We start from the raw sequence: 15351 nt of genomic DNA on the forward strand, positions 1-15351 counted from the left end.
ATGCTACAGCCCATTTGGTAGTAAAGAATCAGACATGACTGCACAAACTAACAACAACAACTTATACGATAGAAAATGGATTCAGAGTAGTCAAACTAGAGTTTTGTTAGTTCACCACCATAAGAAGGTTAATGTCATCATCTCCACGAAAATTGATGGTGATAAGCAAAAAAGCCGTAAGTATGGAGAAAGCATAGGTGTTTGAGGACTATCCAGTGTTCTTGCCTGGAGAATCCCAGGTATGGGGGAGCCTGGTGGGCTGCCATCTCTGGGGTCACACAGAGTCAGACACGACTGAAGCAACTTAGCAGCAGCAGCACGAAGGTTGAGGTATCAGAGGTTGATTATGTATGTCAGAGAAAAGGAGAGGGAGGGAATGAATGAAATGTATGTTTGTACCATTTGTAAAGCCAGGGAGCACTTGCGGATGACCTATTTTGGGGAAAATTCAGCTCTGTACATTGGAGTTTGAAGTTTCTGTGGGTCAGCTGGGTTAGGACATCTTATAGGCAGTTGGGTACATGGGGGTTTTCGAGCTCAGGAGAGGGACTGAAAGTCATCAGAAATTTCAGGTGGTACCTGTAGTAACTAGAGTAAATGAGGTCATTTTGGAGGGTCAGGACTTTAGGGACAGACCTAAGTTAATAGAAGGTGAGGAAGTGGGGTATAGCAAGTTTAAACAAGCTGTTCAAGAGATTTTAGCTGGAAACAGGAAGAAGAATATAATGTAGTAACTGCAGTAGTAACCTGGGGCTAAGAGGAGGTTTGCTTGCTTATTTTATGATGGACAAGACACACTTACATCTTAAAAAAAAAAAAGAAAAAAGAAAAACAGTGAAAAACAAAATTCCATGTGTGTTTGGGTAAAGACGAAGAAAAAGGACTATTCATATCCCTGAATTAATAATTGTGGTTGTTCCCCTGAGGAAGGGGAATATTTAAGGGGATATAGTTTCAAAAGGGGCCTTTGCATTATCTTTGCTGCTAGACTTTCGAAACTCTGAGAATGTATTCGTATAATGTGGGTACATTGGTTATTCATTTTTCCAGATAGCAGATCATATTGTGTGCCTACTCTGTGCCAGGTCTTGTCTTCAAGTGCTGAGGACAGAGAGGTGAACAAAACAGAACCCCTTGTCTCTGTGTGGATCTCTGTATAGACTAAATGCTGATGTGTGGAAGAGACACAGTAAACAAAACTAACAAAATGTAATAGCGTGATGGCGGTAAACGCTATGGGAAAAGTAAATCAGGGGAGGGGAGAACAGTACTACCAGGGGTATTTTAATTTTAGTTCTGGGTAAGGACATAATTCAGAGAAGGCAATGACACCCCAATCCAGTACTCTTGCCTGGAAAATCACATGGATGGAGGAGCTTGGAAGGCTGCAGTCCATGGGGTCGCCGAGGGTCGGACACGACTGAGTGACTTCACTTCCACTTTTCACTTTCATGCATTGGAGAAGGAACTGGCAACACACTCTAGTGTTCTTGCCTGGAGAATCCTAGGGACAGGTGAGCGTGGTAGGCTGCCGTCTAAGGGGTTGCACAGAGTCGGACATGACTGAAGTGACTTAGCAACAGCAAGTCACTTATACTTTTGTCTGTATATATGCCTAGGAATGGGAATTTTGGATCATATGGTAACTCTAGTTTTAGTTTTTTGAGGAACCTCCATACTGTTCTCATAGTAGTTGTACCAAATTTCATTCCCACCAACAGTGTAGTAGGGTTCCCTTTTTTCCACACCCTCTCTAGCAATTGTTATTTGTAGACTTTTAATGATGACCATTCTGACCGGTGTGAGGTGATACCTCACTGTAGTTTTGATTTACTGGTGCACATTTGATAGATGGAAAAGTGAGTAGATAAAAGGTAAGTTCTGGTTCTTACCAGGTGAATAGTTAACTCCACCTGAGACCATGTTCTCTGGCCTGTTCCTTAATAAAAGAGTTTCTCAGAAACACAAGGGTTTTTTGTTGGAAATGCAGCTTATCTCCAGGAAGCTATCTTCTTCTTGGAAGTTAGAATGATACTCAGGACAGTATGACAGACTGTGATAAAAGTCATGTGACAAAAGGCTCCTAAGACATCCAGGGAGAATGAGGGTGGTGGGCCAGTTAAGCGCAGGCCAGGACTACCCCTTACCAAAGGAAAACAAAAGTCAACCCAGGAGTCAGAGAAAAACTCCTGTTGCTAGAGACAGGGAATTCAGTGTCAAAAAAGACCATAAAAGTATTCCCCAGCATGAGTTAGGCCATTTTGTGTCATGACTACTTTTTTCAGCAGCATTTATATTGTTAATATTAAGTCTTATTGCATCAACTCTCATTTTTCCTTTATATCTTTCTTATGATCTTTCCTCCCCCACAGAGAAAAAAAGGAAACATTTGATGTCATCAAGTAAAAGTGGTGCCAGTGAGTAAAGAAGACATTAATTTTCAAGTTAATAACTTTAATTCTCACGTTAAATACAAAGAGAAGGAAGCAAAGCTTCCAAAGTTTTCAGTGCATTTTAATGTGTGAGAATGTCTTTCTATGAGGTATCAACTATCTCTGGTTTGAAACACTGACCAGTGTTTGGTTTAGATGAGAGAGGACTTGTGAGGAAGGGAAAAGATACCCAAACTTCTTGTGCTTTTTTTTCCACTTGCTGATCTTTAAATCCACTGCTAAGTCATGTAGGATTTCTTCAGCTTCTCCTTAGCCGACTATTGCCTTGTGGATGGTACCATTTGAAGAATTGCAAGGAAAGGCTGAGAGGGATATGAGCTGAGGGATTCTTGATGTTATCCCTCTGTGTTCAGCAGGTCTGACTCATCATGGGTGAGTCAGTGACTCACTGAGCCAGTGAGTCTTCTTGGGCTGTCTGGGCTGCGGAGGAGAGCGCAGGTGAGCTGTGCAGGCCAGGGCTGCACTGGGGCTGACATACCCGACACACTATGGCTCAAAGTCATAGGAATTCACTCCCTCACTCCCAGAGGCCAGAATTCCAAACCAAAGTGTCTGCAGGACTACATCCCCGCTGAGGGCTCTAGGGAGGAATCCTCTGTTGACTTTTCAGCTTCTGATAGTAAGTTTATGTTTCAGACCAGATTATTGTGTCAACTGAAGAAGAAAAAAAAACCACAACCTAAAAGTTGGGAATTATGCTTTACTTACAGACTTAAGCAGGAGAGACAGCCTCTCAGATAACTCTGACCAACTGTTCTGAAGAGGTAAGGGAGGAGCCAGGATATATAGGAGTTTTTGCAAAAAACAAAACAAACAAATAAAAAAATACCCCAGGTAGCTTCCCTAGTAGCTCAAACAGTAAAGCAACTGCCTGCAAGGTAGGAGACCCAGGTTTGATCCCTGGATCAGGAAGATCCCCTGGAGAAGGAAATGGCAACCCACTCCCGTATCCTTGCCTGGAAAATTCTATGGACAGAGGAGCCTAGGGGGCTATAATCCATGGGGTTGAAAAGAGTCAGACACGACTGAGTGACTAACACACAGTCAGCATCAAAAGATAACTGTTTATTACTTTGTGTGCTTAGTCGCTTGGTTGCACCTCATTCTTTGAGACCCCATCGACTGTAGCCCACCAGGCTCCTCTGACCACAGGAATTCTCCAGGCAAGAATACGAGAGTGTGTTGCCATGCCCCGCCTTCAAGGGATCTTCCCAATCTGGGGATCGAACCCAGGTCTCCCGCATTGTGGGCAGATTCTTGATCCTCTGAGCCATGAGGGAAGTCAGTTAATTACTTTAGTGCTTTTCTATGTTTGGGGAGATGCCAGAATCTGTATCCACTGCGATCAAGTTCTTTGATTTGTACCTTAATTATCTAGGTCTGGTATCCTGTTTTTCTCCATCCCAAATCTCCTCAGGTTCACAGCTGGTGGCAGCTTTTAGAGGGGTTGACGGCTGCAATATCCTTGGTTCACTGATATGGCAACATTTGTCTAAAATCAAAATTCATTTTCAGCTTTATTTGATTTATGTCAATTGGCTTATTTTTAAAACCTTTTATGACAGATAGTTTCAAACTTTTCAGAGTTTAAATAAATATAAATGTCTTTGAATGTTGCAGAAGATTCTAATATCTGTTTAATTTTTTGATGTCTGAGAGGTCTTCACATTTTCATTCATGTCAGCACCTAGGCATTTTCTTAGAGTCTTGGGTTGTACTTCCAAGATTACATGAAAGCAGTATGAACTAGCCTGTCACAGTGAAGCAAGGTGACAGACACTAAGGAGTCCTTTCTAGTGGACTTTCAGAGATTGAAGGTGGCAGATAGCATTTTCCAAAGATGGCTGCAACCACATCTTCCATCCCACATGCTCTTCTACTAAGTGACCTTGCCTTACCCCACCAGGAGGTGCACTATCAACCCCTTCCCCTGGAACCTGGGCAACATGCTCTGAATACAGTGAAGCAGCAGAGGTTGCACTTGGGACTAAGGTCAGGTCAAAAGCAGCCTTGCAGTTTCTTGTTAGGCATTCTGGCCTGTTCTCTCAGGGTGTTCCTCTCCGAGTCAGCCTTCATGCCATGGGAGTTCAAGTCATGGGGAGGTCCATGTAGGTACTCTGGTTGGCAGCCAGGGCTGAATGCCCAGACTACAACAGCATCTAGGACAGCCACATGAGTGAGCCTGCTTGGATGTCAGCCTGTCAGAACTGCTAGCGATTCCCACATGCATGAAAGACTTCCAATGGAAAACAGTGTAGTTAAGCTCAGTCAGGAAATTGGAAACTTAGGGTTTTTTTTTCCAAACTGCTATGTTTGCTTATGGTTTATTTTTACAGTAATGAATAACCAGAATAGTCTTTTCACTGCATGCCCCACTGGTTCCCCTGTGTCCTAAAAACCTGTGTGTGTCCTAAAAACCTAAAATCCCATCTCCTGCACCTTAATCTAATCACTTCCCACTTTCTCTAAATGTCATTTCTCTTTTCTAAGGGTTCTGACCTGGGAATTCTATGCTCAGACACCCACCCTTTTATCCTGTATTATTGATCAACTCAGGCATCCCTGGTGGCTCAGTGGTAAAGAATCTGCCTGCATTGCAGGAGACCCAGGTTTGACCCCGGGGTTGGGAAGATCCCCTGGAGAAGGAAATGGCAACCCACTCCAGTATTCTTGTCTGGAGAATTCCATGAACAGAAGAGCCTGGTGGGCTACAGTCCAGGGGGGTTGCAAAGAGTCAGACATGACTTAGTCTCTAAACAACACAACAACAATAACATTGACTGGATCCTCTGGGTCCACGTCAGGTTTGTCTCCCGTCTGGTGTTTCAACCACCTCTCTTGAATAGCACCATCTTCTCCTCAGGATTGGGAATGTCTCATCCACAGTGTCACCAGGACACAGAGGATGCTACAATTCTGGTGTCTCAATCTGGCCCCAACCAGTCGAAGGGGCTCAGATTGGGAGCCTCCCAAATTTTCCTGTGGCTACACTGGGTCGTACTATCTCAAAACCCACAAATATTTTCTCCAAACGCATCTGTCATTCTGGGTCAGGAAGTTGGAAATGTGGCCACATTGAGGCTCCAGCATAACACACAGTCAAGTGCAGATGGATTTGACCAGAGGCTGCTGGAAGTTTTGTGGGCTGAGACCCTAATTGTGCTCCATTTCATGTCCTCACAGCATTCTATTAACTGAATGCTTCCATTTGCTTTTTATTTCCCTGAATAGGAATAGGAGAATTTTAAACACAAAGACAGTAAATACTATGTGTTTCCTTAGCTTGTAGAATATAGGGAGTTTTTCTTTTTAAAATCAAATTCAGGAATTAGGGACCTAGGTGTAAATTAGGCTTCAATCACTTTTGATATTCACCTACTGTCCACCTCTGAGGCCACCAGACTACTTTTGAAGCCCATTCTCAAAAGTGGGTGCTTGTCCCTCATTGCTTATGAGTGTGAAGACAAACATTCTTGGCAATGCTTTGGGTCTTTTGCAAAGTAGCCATGTTGTCTTCACTAGAAGTCCAGCAAGTTGCGCCAGAAACAGGCTCTGGGACTTTGATTTTCAGAGTTATATCCTATAACATCGCGGGCCAAACGATCATGACCTTTAAGGCCCTTTTCTCGACTGGAAATCATATACATGTGTGTTCACTTTTGTAAAATGTGAATTATTTCCTTATGAAAACAATTTACCTTCTTTCCCAAGGGCAGTGCCCTAGCACGCCTGCGCAGCAGGCCATCCCCTGCTTCCTCTGCCCCTCCCCCTTCCTTATCCTTCCCTCCCTTCTCCCTAGCTCCTCAATTCTTCATCCCTTCCCTTCTGGTCTCAGAGGACCCCACTGTAGCACCACTTGTCTCGGCCCTGTGGGCAACCTCCGCAAAGCCGTCGGTACCACTCCCAGCCCACGTGGGCCCCAGTGGGCTGCCCACATCTGTCCCCCAGCTCCCTGTTCTACTGGGCTTTCTAAATCATCAGAAAGATGACTCGTTGAAGTCAATATTGAAAATGCCAATAAAAATCTAATTTCAAAAAAAGAAAAAGAAAGATGACTCATCGTGGGTGGCTTTCTGAGCCACCCCTTCCATGCCTCTCTCTGCATCCTCTTCGGCCACTTGGGACTCTGCCCCCTCAGCAGCAACCCCCCTACCCCGTCCCATTACCGTGTTCCCCCCCAAGACCAGGGATCCGGCGGTCATGTATCCCGGAATTGGTCAAGCCAGGTGAAGGGGAAGATTCTGGTGTTACTCACTCCCCTTTTCATGGGGTCCTGAGGCCCACAGTCCACCTGGAACACCTCCTGACTTCATTCTGGAGGTGGCAATAGACAAACATCCCCTTGGGATTTTGTAGTTAAGAGGCCCCATGTGGCTTCCTTCCTGGAAGTGGTGAGCCAGTGGTCCCAGCTGGTGGTGGCCACAGCAAGCGTGGAGACTTGGGGCTCTACTGTGGCTGATGCACTGGATAATAGCAGAAGCACTCTGGAAATACTACAGACAACACTGCACTGTGGAATCTGGCCACTACCTCCAGGACACTCTCTGTGGCCCACAGTGGCTTCTCCAGCACTATGATCCTGCATGACTCCCCAGGGCTTACAGAAGCTAGCCAAGGCCATCCCCACCAAATCCTGGTTCAGTGACCCCAGCAATCTCACCCTTCTCGACCTAATTCTGATGCCAGATGCCCTCGGGTTCACCACTGATGTTTCTTCTGTGCTGAGTGGAAAACTTCACCAACATAGGCTCTGGTGGCAGCTGCTTCCCCTCTCGCTGAGTTGGGGTAGGGGGAAGGGAGGTTGAGCCCTCAGGAGGCTGTTTGTTTGATGCCCTGTCCAATGGTGATGACGGCCTGCGCAGGGTCTGCCCCTCCCACCCTCTCTGCCCTCAGAGCCCTGCACTCTGTATGGAGTCTGGAAGGACACAAGGGCCAGATTTTGAAGCAGCCACCCTTTAACTTCATGTTAGCACTCCCTGAAAACTCCAGACTGGGATCTAAGCAGAGGCCTAGGAGAGCCACAGCAGTGCTCTGGCCAGTTGAGAAACACGACTGGCCAGAGTTCGAGGCACATTCAGTAATTTAGGAGACTCAAAAGAGAATCCAAGCTAGCTTTGTTTTGACTTCATTTTTTAACAACTCTTGTACAAAAGGACTTACCCTTGTCCTTTAGACTGTCAAATTTTGCTCTATTCAAGGGATGTCAGACACAGTCAATGGGTAGCTAACATAAGATCTGCATATTCATAACTATAAGAACCAGAAGGCCACACAGCCATTCTCCTAATACACCACTGGCACATTCAGTTAGGGGCTTCCCTGGTGGCTCAGAGGTAAAGAACCCACCTGCAATGCAGAAGATGTGGGTTTGATCCCTGGGTTTGGAAGATCCCCCTGGAAAAGGAAATGGCAACCCACTCTGGTATTCTTGCCTGGGGAATTCCATGGACAGAGGAGCCTTGTGGGCTATAGTCCATGGGGTCACAAAAGAGTCAGACATGACTTAGCAACTAAACAACAACAAAAATAATTAGTTATGTCTTAAGAGCCCAATTATGTTTTTTACTCTAAAAATGTATTAAAAACAGAAAAAAGCCACCTCTATTCTGAAATAAAGTTTTATTTTAAAAGGTAAAACTGTATACATCCTTTTAAAACATGAAAGTTCAAAATTCATCGGGCAAGTTGATCATACAAACATATTTACAACAGTAGTGAAAGAAGTGGTAAGTTTTCACCAGTGTAAAAGGTCACAGAATTCAGATCACAACTTGGATCTTCAATTATTCAAGTCTTTCATTCCCACACAATAAAGTCTGCTCAGTTTTAAGAGAATATCCTTCCTTTGGATATTGTTCTTAATCCAGCCTTTGAGGTTTAGACAGTAGGATAACTGGCCATGGTGGCGATTCCACAGTGGTTGTTCTGGTCTTTGGCCATCTTTATGTAGCCATTTATGCCCCAATGTTTACCCCAGCTGAAAGAAGAGAAGGTTTTCATTTTATACAAAGAATCAAACACATTTATATTTATTAATACTTAGTGCATCAGAGGTCAAGACAGATTCAGAAAGAAGCAAGAAATGCAGTTGTTCTTGTTCATGGTTGAGTTCTAAATGTATAAATAACTTCTATCCCCAAACCTTTCACAGAACTATAAAATTAGAGGTGTTAAAAAGAAACTCTTGGGGCCAGATGTGTTTTAGAATTTAAAAAATGTTTGGATTTAGAAATGACATGATACCAAAACTACATCAATACCTTAGGCAACTTCAAACAGTATCTTAATGTTATAATCAAACATTAATATGTCTGTGATCATCCTAAGTGGCATAAGACTTCAGAAGTGTACTTAAGGATTTGAGGACCTGAATTCAAATGCTGATTCCAAAAAGGACTCCCCTTTTCAACCTCAAATATAAGTATTTGGGGCATTTTATACCTGTTTTTGACAAGCCAATATTTATTGTCATCTGAGTCTGCTCCTTCAAAGCCATAGCCAACTACCAGAACACCATGATCCACAGATTCACTCTTGCATTTTGGCTCATAATAAATGCCTGGGAAAATAAAATACAACGTTGGGGTGAAGACCTCCAAGTGACCTAGTCCATTAATCAGGGTAAGGAGACATCTCAAAGTTCAGCTAAATGATATAAATCTAGATGAGATTTAAAAACAAGATTTTACATGATATTATACATGTTTTAATGCCATTCTCCCAAATCGTCATGTAAGAAATGAATCGCCAGTCTAGGTTCGAAACAGGATACAGGATGCTTGGGGCTGGTGCACTGGGATGACCCAGCGAGATCATGGGAGGGAGGTGGGAGGGGGGTTCAGGATAGGGAACTCATGTACCCCTGTGGCAGATTCATGTCAATGTATGGTAAAACCAATACAGTATTATAAAGTGAAATTTTAAAAAAAAAGGTAAAAATAAATGAATAAGAAAAAAAAAGATTTTTTTTTTTCATTCTAGGCTAGGGATCCAGGCCCTTATCTAACACTAGCAGATACGCAAACGGCATACTCTTTTTTGTAAACAACATGCCAAGAGACATAAAAGAACACTCCTTAAAATCTTATCATTTTACTTCCAGGACATTCAGCCTAGGGAAATAACACACAACACAAAATTACTTCAGCCAAGACGTTCTTTCTAGTTTTAATTACAGTAGCAAAATTCTTTGGAAAATTTCGAAGGTCTAACAGTTGAAACTCTGGGTGGCTACAGTCATAAACAGGGCTTTCCAGGTGGTGCTAGTGGTAAAGAATCTGCCTGCCAATGCAGGAGACTCACGAGATGTGGGTTTGATCCCTGGTTTGTGAAGATCCCCTTGAGTAGGAAATGGCAACCCACTCCAGCATTCTTGCCTGGAAAATTCTACAGGCAGAGGAGCTTGGTGGACTACAGTCCATGGGGTTGCAAAGAGTTATGGACACAACTGAGCACATACAACTAGAAAAAAGTAAATCAAGCTATATGAATCAAATTAAGTAGCCGTTCAGATATATTTATGAAGTGCTTAAAATCATGGGGACATGGTTCAAGTAATGTCAAATGGACACATCAGGCACAAATACTAATATTAACAACTATATTAAATCTATACACCTTCACATTTTACACTGAATTCTACATACCACAGAGTCAGTTCTGCTGTATGTCATGGTGATTTTCCAATTTTTCTGCCTAAATTTCAACATAAACAAATACTTACCTGACTTATAGAACTGGAAAGATGGATTGCTTGCATCTACAGCAACAGAGATGGGGCCCAACGTTGCCACTGCCTTCATAAGAGCATTCTCCTGCTTAGGGAGGTCCACGAAACCAGTTTCATTAGCAGCAGAATTCTTGGGATTGTAATTGCAGGTGCCAACCTTTTAAAGGTCATGGGGAAGAGACGTGATTAATACCATCCTCCTCCTGGGGTACACAAGTTCAAGACAATCTGCAGCTTCATGATTTCCAAGTCAAGTTTGTTACAAAGCATCCCAGGAGATGAAATGCTATTGGCTGTTTTGAAATGGAAAAATTAGCTTGTGTCTATTCAATCAGACATTCTCAATCTACCTGCCCATAAGAAACCTTTACTCAGGAGAAATTTGTACTTATAAAGAATGATATGTATATTTCCCTGGTGCCTCAGCAGTAAATAATCCACCTTTACTCCTATAAGGTAGGAGACATGGAGACGGGGGTTTGATCCCTACAAGGAAGGAGACATGGAGACAGGGGTTTGCTCCCTGGGTTGGGAAGATCCCCTAGAGGGGGAAATGGCAACCCACTGTGGTAATCTTGCCCAGTAAATCCCACAGACAGAGGAGCCTGGCGGGCTACAGTCTCAGTTCAGTTCAGTTCAGTTCAGTTACTCAGTCGTGTCCGACTTTTTGCAACCCCATGAACCGCAGCACGCTAGGCCTCCCTGTCCGTCACCAACTCTCAAATTTCACCCAAACTCATGTCCATTGAGTCGGTGATGCCATCCAGCCATCTCATCCTCTGTTGTCCCCTTCTCCTCCTGCCCCCAATCCCTCCTAGCATCAAAGTCTTTTCCAACGAGTCAACTCTTCTCATGAGGTGGCCAAAGTATTGGAGTTTCAGCTTTAGCATCATTCCTTCTGATGAACACCCAGGACTGATCTTCTTTAGAATGGACTGGTTCGATCTCCTTTCAGTCCAAGGCACTCTCAAGAGTCTTCTCCAACACCACAGTTCAAAAGCATCAATTCTTTGGCGCTCAGCTTTCTTCACAGTCCAACTCTCACATCCATACATGACCACCGGAAAAACCATAGCCTTGACTAGACGGACCTTTGTTGGCAAAGTAACGTCTCTGCTTTTTCATATGCTATCTAGGTTGGTCATAACTTTCTTTCCAAGGAGTAAGCGTCTTTTAATTTCATGGCTGCAGTCACCATCTGCAGTGATTTTGGAGCCCAAAAAAGGTTGCAAAAGAGTCGGATACGACTGAGTGACTAAACAACAACAACAAATGTATATTTCCACATACCATAGAAATATTAACAGCTTTATGGTAAGTATCTGGGCTTCCCAAGTGGCACTAATAGTAAAGAACCTGACTGCCAATACAGGTGACGTAAAAGATGCGGGCTCAATCCCTGGGTCAGGAAGATCCTCTGGAGGAGGACATGGCAACCCTCTTCAGTAATCTTGCCTTGAGAATTCCATGGACAGAGGAGTCTGGTGGGCTACAGTCCAGAAGGTCACACAGAGTTGGATATGATTGAAGCAACAGCATGAACACATGGTAAGTAGCTAAACAGAGAACTGTGCAAGGCTATCTATTTTAATGACAGTTCTGACAGTCTGCAGATAAAGATTCTACAGTCTAAAATGTGGATTCTAAACATGATATCTGTTTTCCCCTAAAGTGTTCAACTTTGATAACAAGGAGCTCCTCTTACCAATCCAGTGTATGGATAAGATTCCTCTGAGTCCAGGCCTCCAACGTCCAAAACATACTGGAAGGCATTATCCATGAGGCCACCGTGACAACCCCGATTGCCTTCAGGCTGAGAGCAGTCCACCAGGTTCTGCTCACTCAGTGAAACAAGTTTGCCAGTTTTTCGGAACATCTGTCCTTCAAGAGCACCCGTGGTACTAAAAGCCCAACAAGAACCACATTTACCCTGAAGACAAAATTTAAAAGCATAATTTACAAAACAAATAGCAAGACATTGACAGTAGCCCATATATTTGGAAATGCTTTTAAAACCTAGTGAATTGCATGTTGTTGCACAGTGTATCATAGCAAGGATGGCAGCTCCTATTTGGCTTTACTCTTGGAGAGAGATCTGCTGAATACCATCATACCTGATTCTTCACAGGAGTTACATAGCCTTTCTCTCTCCAATCCACGGATGGGGGAATCGAAGCAAAGATAGTTTCATGGAACACTTTCCCCTTCTTGTTCTCCTGCCTTTGAAAGCCATTCATCATCTGCCTGAATTCTTCACTGGTCTTCAAGGAAAAGGAAATAGAATGTTGAAAAGGAAGAGGTTATTTTGCTAAAGTGTTAAGGAGAGAAGGCACAAAAAATTCATGCCACACTCACCATGTCACCAAAGGCATTCATTGCCATGCTGAAGCTATGTTTCCCTTGGCTGTATTCTTGATTATGCAGCTCAATCATTTTCATATTCTTCTTCCACACTGCTTTTCTCCATCCTTCTTCATTCTAGAGCAAACAGGTAGCCTATATTCTTTTTTTCTATTTTAAACCAACTCACCAAGGGCTTCACTAGGTGGTGCTAAGTGGTAAAGAACTCCTGTGCCAAGGCAGGAGATGCAAGAAACACAGATTCAATCCCTGCGTTGGGACGATCCCCTGAAGGAGGGTATGGCAACCCACTCCAGTATTCTTGCCTGGAGAATCCCATGGACAGAGGAGCCTGGTCACAGAGTTGCACATGACTGAAGCGACAGCACACACCGTCACCAAGTGGATTTGTATATAAAGAGGAAGAGGGACCATGGCCAGAGATGGCTCTATACTCTTGGGAGCTGTTCTCCAGCGCCCACATGACAGAGCAAATGCTCATAGTGTACTCAGTGACGGGTGCCATGAAGTTACTGCCCTCATAAGAGCCAGCCTCAAGAGACTACTATCTGCTATAAACTCCCAAGAGCGTGGACCATTCTCTGCAGGGTTTCAGATGTTCAGTTTCAGATGTTACCAACCAAGTCATATGGTTTCCTGTGTACTGCCTTCCACAATTCCCATTGTGTATTTAAACTGTGGTCAAATTTTGGAGCAGCTGAGGCTATTCCCAAGCAAAGGACTGTCAGAAGGAGTGAAGGATTCATGTTCAAAAACCTAGGAAGGGAGAAGAAATGAGTATCTGATTAAACCAATCTTTCTAAAAGGCCATCTTTCTTTGAGCCATTATGGTGGACTAAAAACATTTATATTCCCAAGTATTTATAAAAGGACAGTAAGGGAAGTCTATAGATGTGGTTTCCGCGCGGGACAGGGTGAGGCTCTTCTGGGACTCAAACAGCGGCCCGGACGAGCCACCCTCCGGCGCTGCAGGCGGGCCCAGCCCAAGGGCGGGCCCAGCTCAGGGGCGGGCCCAGCGAACTCCCTCCGCTGACAGAGTGTGTAGACGCGGTGCCGACAAACGCTCTGCAGTCCAGCTAGCGGGGGTCATACTGCCTTGTCAGACCGGCGCTTCCTGGAACCCCTCCCCAAGCCCTCAACCCTCAAGGGTGCAGTCGCGCTGCTAGCCGGAGTGACCCCGCCGCGCCATGTCCCAGCCCGTGGCGCTCACCTGTGGCGAGGGCTGCCGCACAGGCGCAACCGGCGGCTCCGGATCCCGGGGCGTCTGAAGTTGGGTTGTGGGCACCAAGACCTCCCATTTAAGGCTCCGGGACTGCGCTCGGCAGGCCCCGCCCCCCGCTCGCACGCCCCGCGATTGGCTGAGCCTCATATAGGCGGGGCCCCTGTGCTGGGACTCCCGGCGCTTGACAAGGCTGGTCCCAAATTGTCCAGGTGCCAGCCGCAGGGGACCCCACAGCGGCGAGCTGGGGGAGGTGGGGGGGCCCACTGGGCAGAACTGAGGAGGGCGGCCGGCGCCTCCCTGGGGACCCGGATCAACCAATTACATCGAATTCGTGCGCTTGGTCGGTGGTTCACTAAAAGAGGCTTGCAAGGGGTCCTAAGTGGATTTTTAGCGTAACCCTATGCCTCCTTCCCTAGGGTTTTGTTTTGTATTGTTTAAATTTTAAGTCCTAATCCTAGAGTTCTTGGTGAAAGTCTTCGGGAGGACTGAGAATTGTCTCAGAGTCCAGGAAAGTGAAAGTGAAGTCTCTCAGTCGTGTCCGACTCTCTGCGACCTCATGGACTGTAGCCTATCAGGCTCCTCTGTCCATGGGATTTTCCAGGCAAGAGTGCTGGAGTGGATTGCCATTTCCTTCTCCAGGGGCTCCCGCTTATTCCACAGCAAAGGTGCGGCAGGCTGGAGGAATGCAAAGCTCTCAAGCCGACCTCCAGGGTTAAGGGTGGTACAAACTGGGTTTGAGGAGCGGAATCGCAGTTCCTCAGAGAACGTGGCGCTCTGGTCACTGCCAAAATCTCAGGAAGGCAAAGGGCTGGGAGGGCCTCCAGAGAAGAGGTGGCATTTTGTAATACCCTTCTCCTGTCTTCCCCAGTTAGGGGTTCTTCTTGTCTCTCAAGTTTCCCTCAAAACCAACAGAAACGAGCTGTTTACAGAAAATTTTAGTTTAATTAAGAAAAAAGGAAAAATGACAGGTAGTAACTGCTTTTACTTTCCCGCTCTTCTTCCTTAGTATCTAGGGCCTTTTCTCGAGATTTAGAAATTTAAGATTTAAGGAAAGATGAAAAACTGGAAATAGAACTGCCATATGACCCAGCAATCCCACTGCTGGGCATACACACCAAGGAAACCAGAATTGAAAGAGACACGTGTACCCCAATGTTCATCGAAGCACTGTTTATAATAGCCAGGACGTGGAAGCAACCTAGGTGTCCATCGGCAGAGGAATGGATAAGAAAGCTGTGGTACATATACACAATGGGGTATTACTCAGCCATTAAAAAGGATACATTTGAATCAGTTCTAATGAGGTGGATGAAACTGGAGCCTATTATATGGAGTGAAGTAAACCAGAAAGAAAAACACCAATACAGTATACTAACGCATATATATGGAATTTAGAAAGATGGTAATGATAACCCTGTATGCGAGATAGGAAAAGAGACACAGATGTATAGAACAGTCTTTTGGACTCTGTGGGAGAGGGCAAGGGCGGGATGATATGGGAGAATGGCATTGAAACATACATTAATATCATATGTGAAATGAATCAGCAGTCCAGGTTCGATGCATGATACAGGATGCTTGGGGCT

At 44.7% G+C, this 15351-nt stretch overlaps 1 protein-coding gene and 1 pseudogene across 1 annotated transcript; one reads left to right on the forward strand and one right to left on the reverse strand.

Moving 5' to 3' along the window:
* The first annotated feature begins 6504 nt into the window (after positions 1–6504).
* LOC138432323 (CTD nuclear envelope phosphatase 1 pseudogene) lies at positions 6505–7258 on the forward strand (annotated as a pseudogene).
* Positions 7259–8055: 797 nt separating this feature from the next.
* CTSL (cathepsin L) lies at positions 8056–13893 on the reverse strand. Its single transcript, XM_069573900.1, has 8 exons — positions 13754–13893; positions 13164–13299; positions 12538–12660; positions 12297–12443; positions 11888–12112; positions 10177–10339; positions 8895–9012; positions 8056–8430 (listed from the first exon to the last, which is right to left on the reverse strand). The coding sequence occupies exons 2-8, from the start codon at positions 13287–13289 to the stop codon at positions 8331–8333; spliced, it is 1002 nt and encodes a 333-aa protein (XP_069430001.1). The 5' UTR covers positions 13290–13299; positions 13754–13893; the 3' UTR covers positions 8056–8330.
* Between the last annotated feature and the right edge of the window lie 1458 nt (positions 13894–15351).

The sequence above is a fragment of the Ovis canadensis genome, chromosome 2 (assembly GCF_042477335.2).
Source record: "Ovis canadensis isolate MfBH-ARS-UI-01 breed Bighorn chromosome 2, ARS-UI_OviCan_v2, whole genome shotgun sequence".
NCBI lineage: Eukaryota > Metazoa > Chordata > Mammalia > Artiodactyla > Bovidae > Ovis > Ovis canadensis.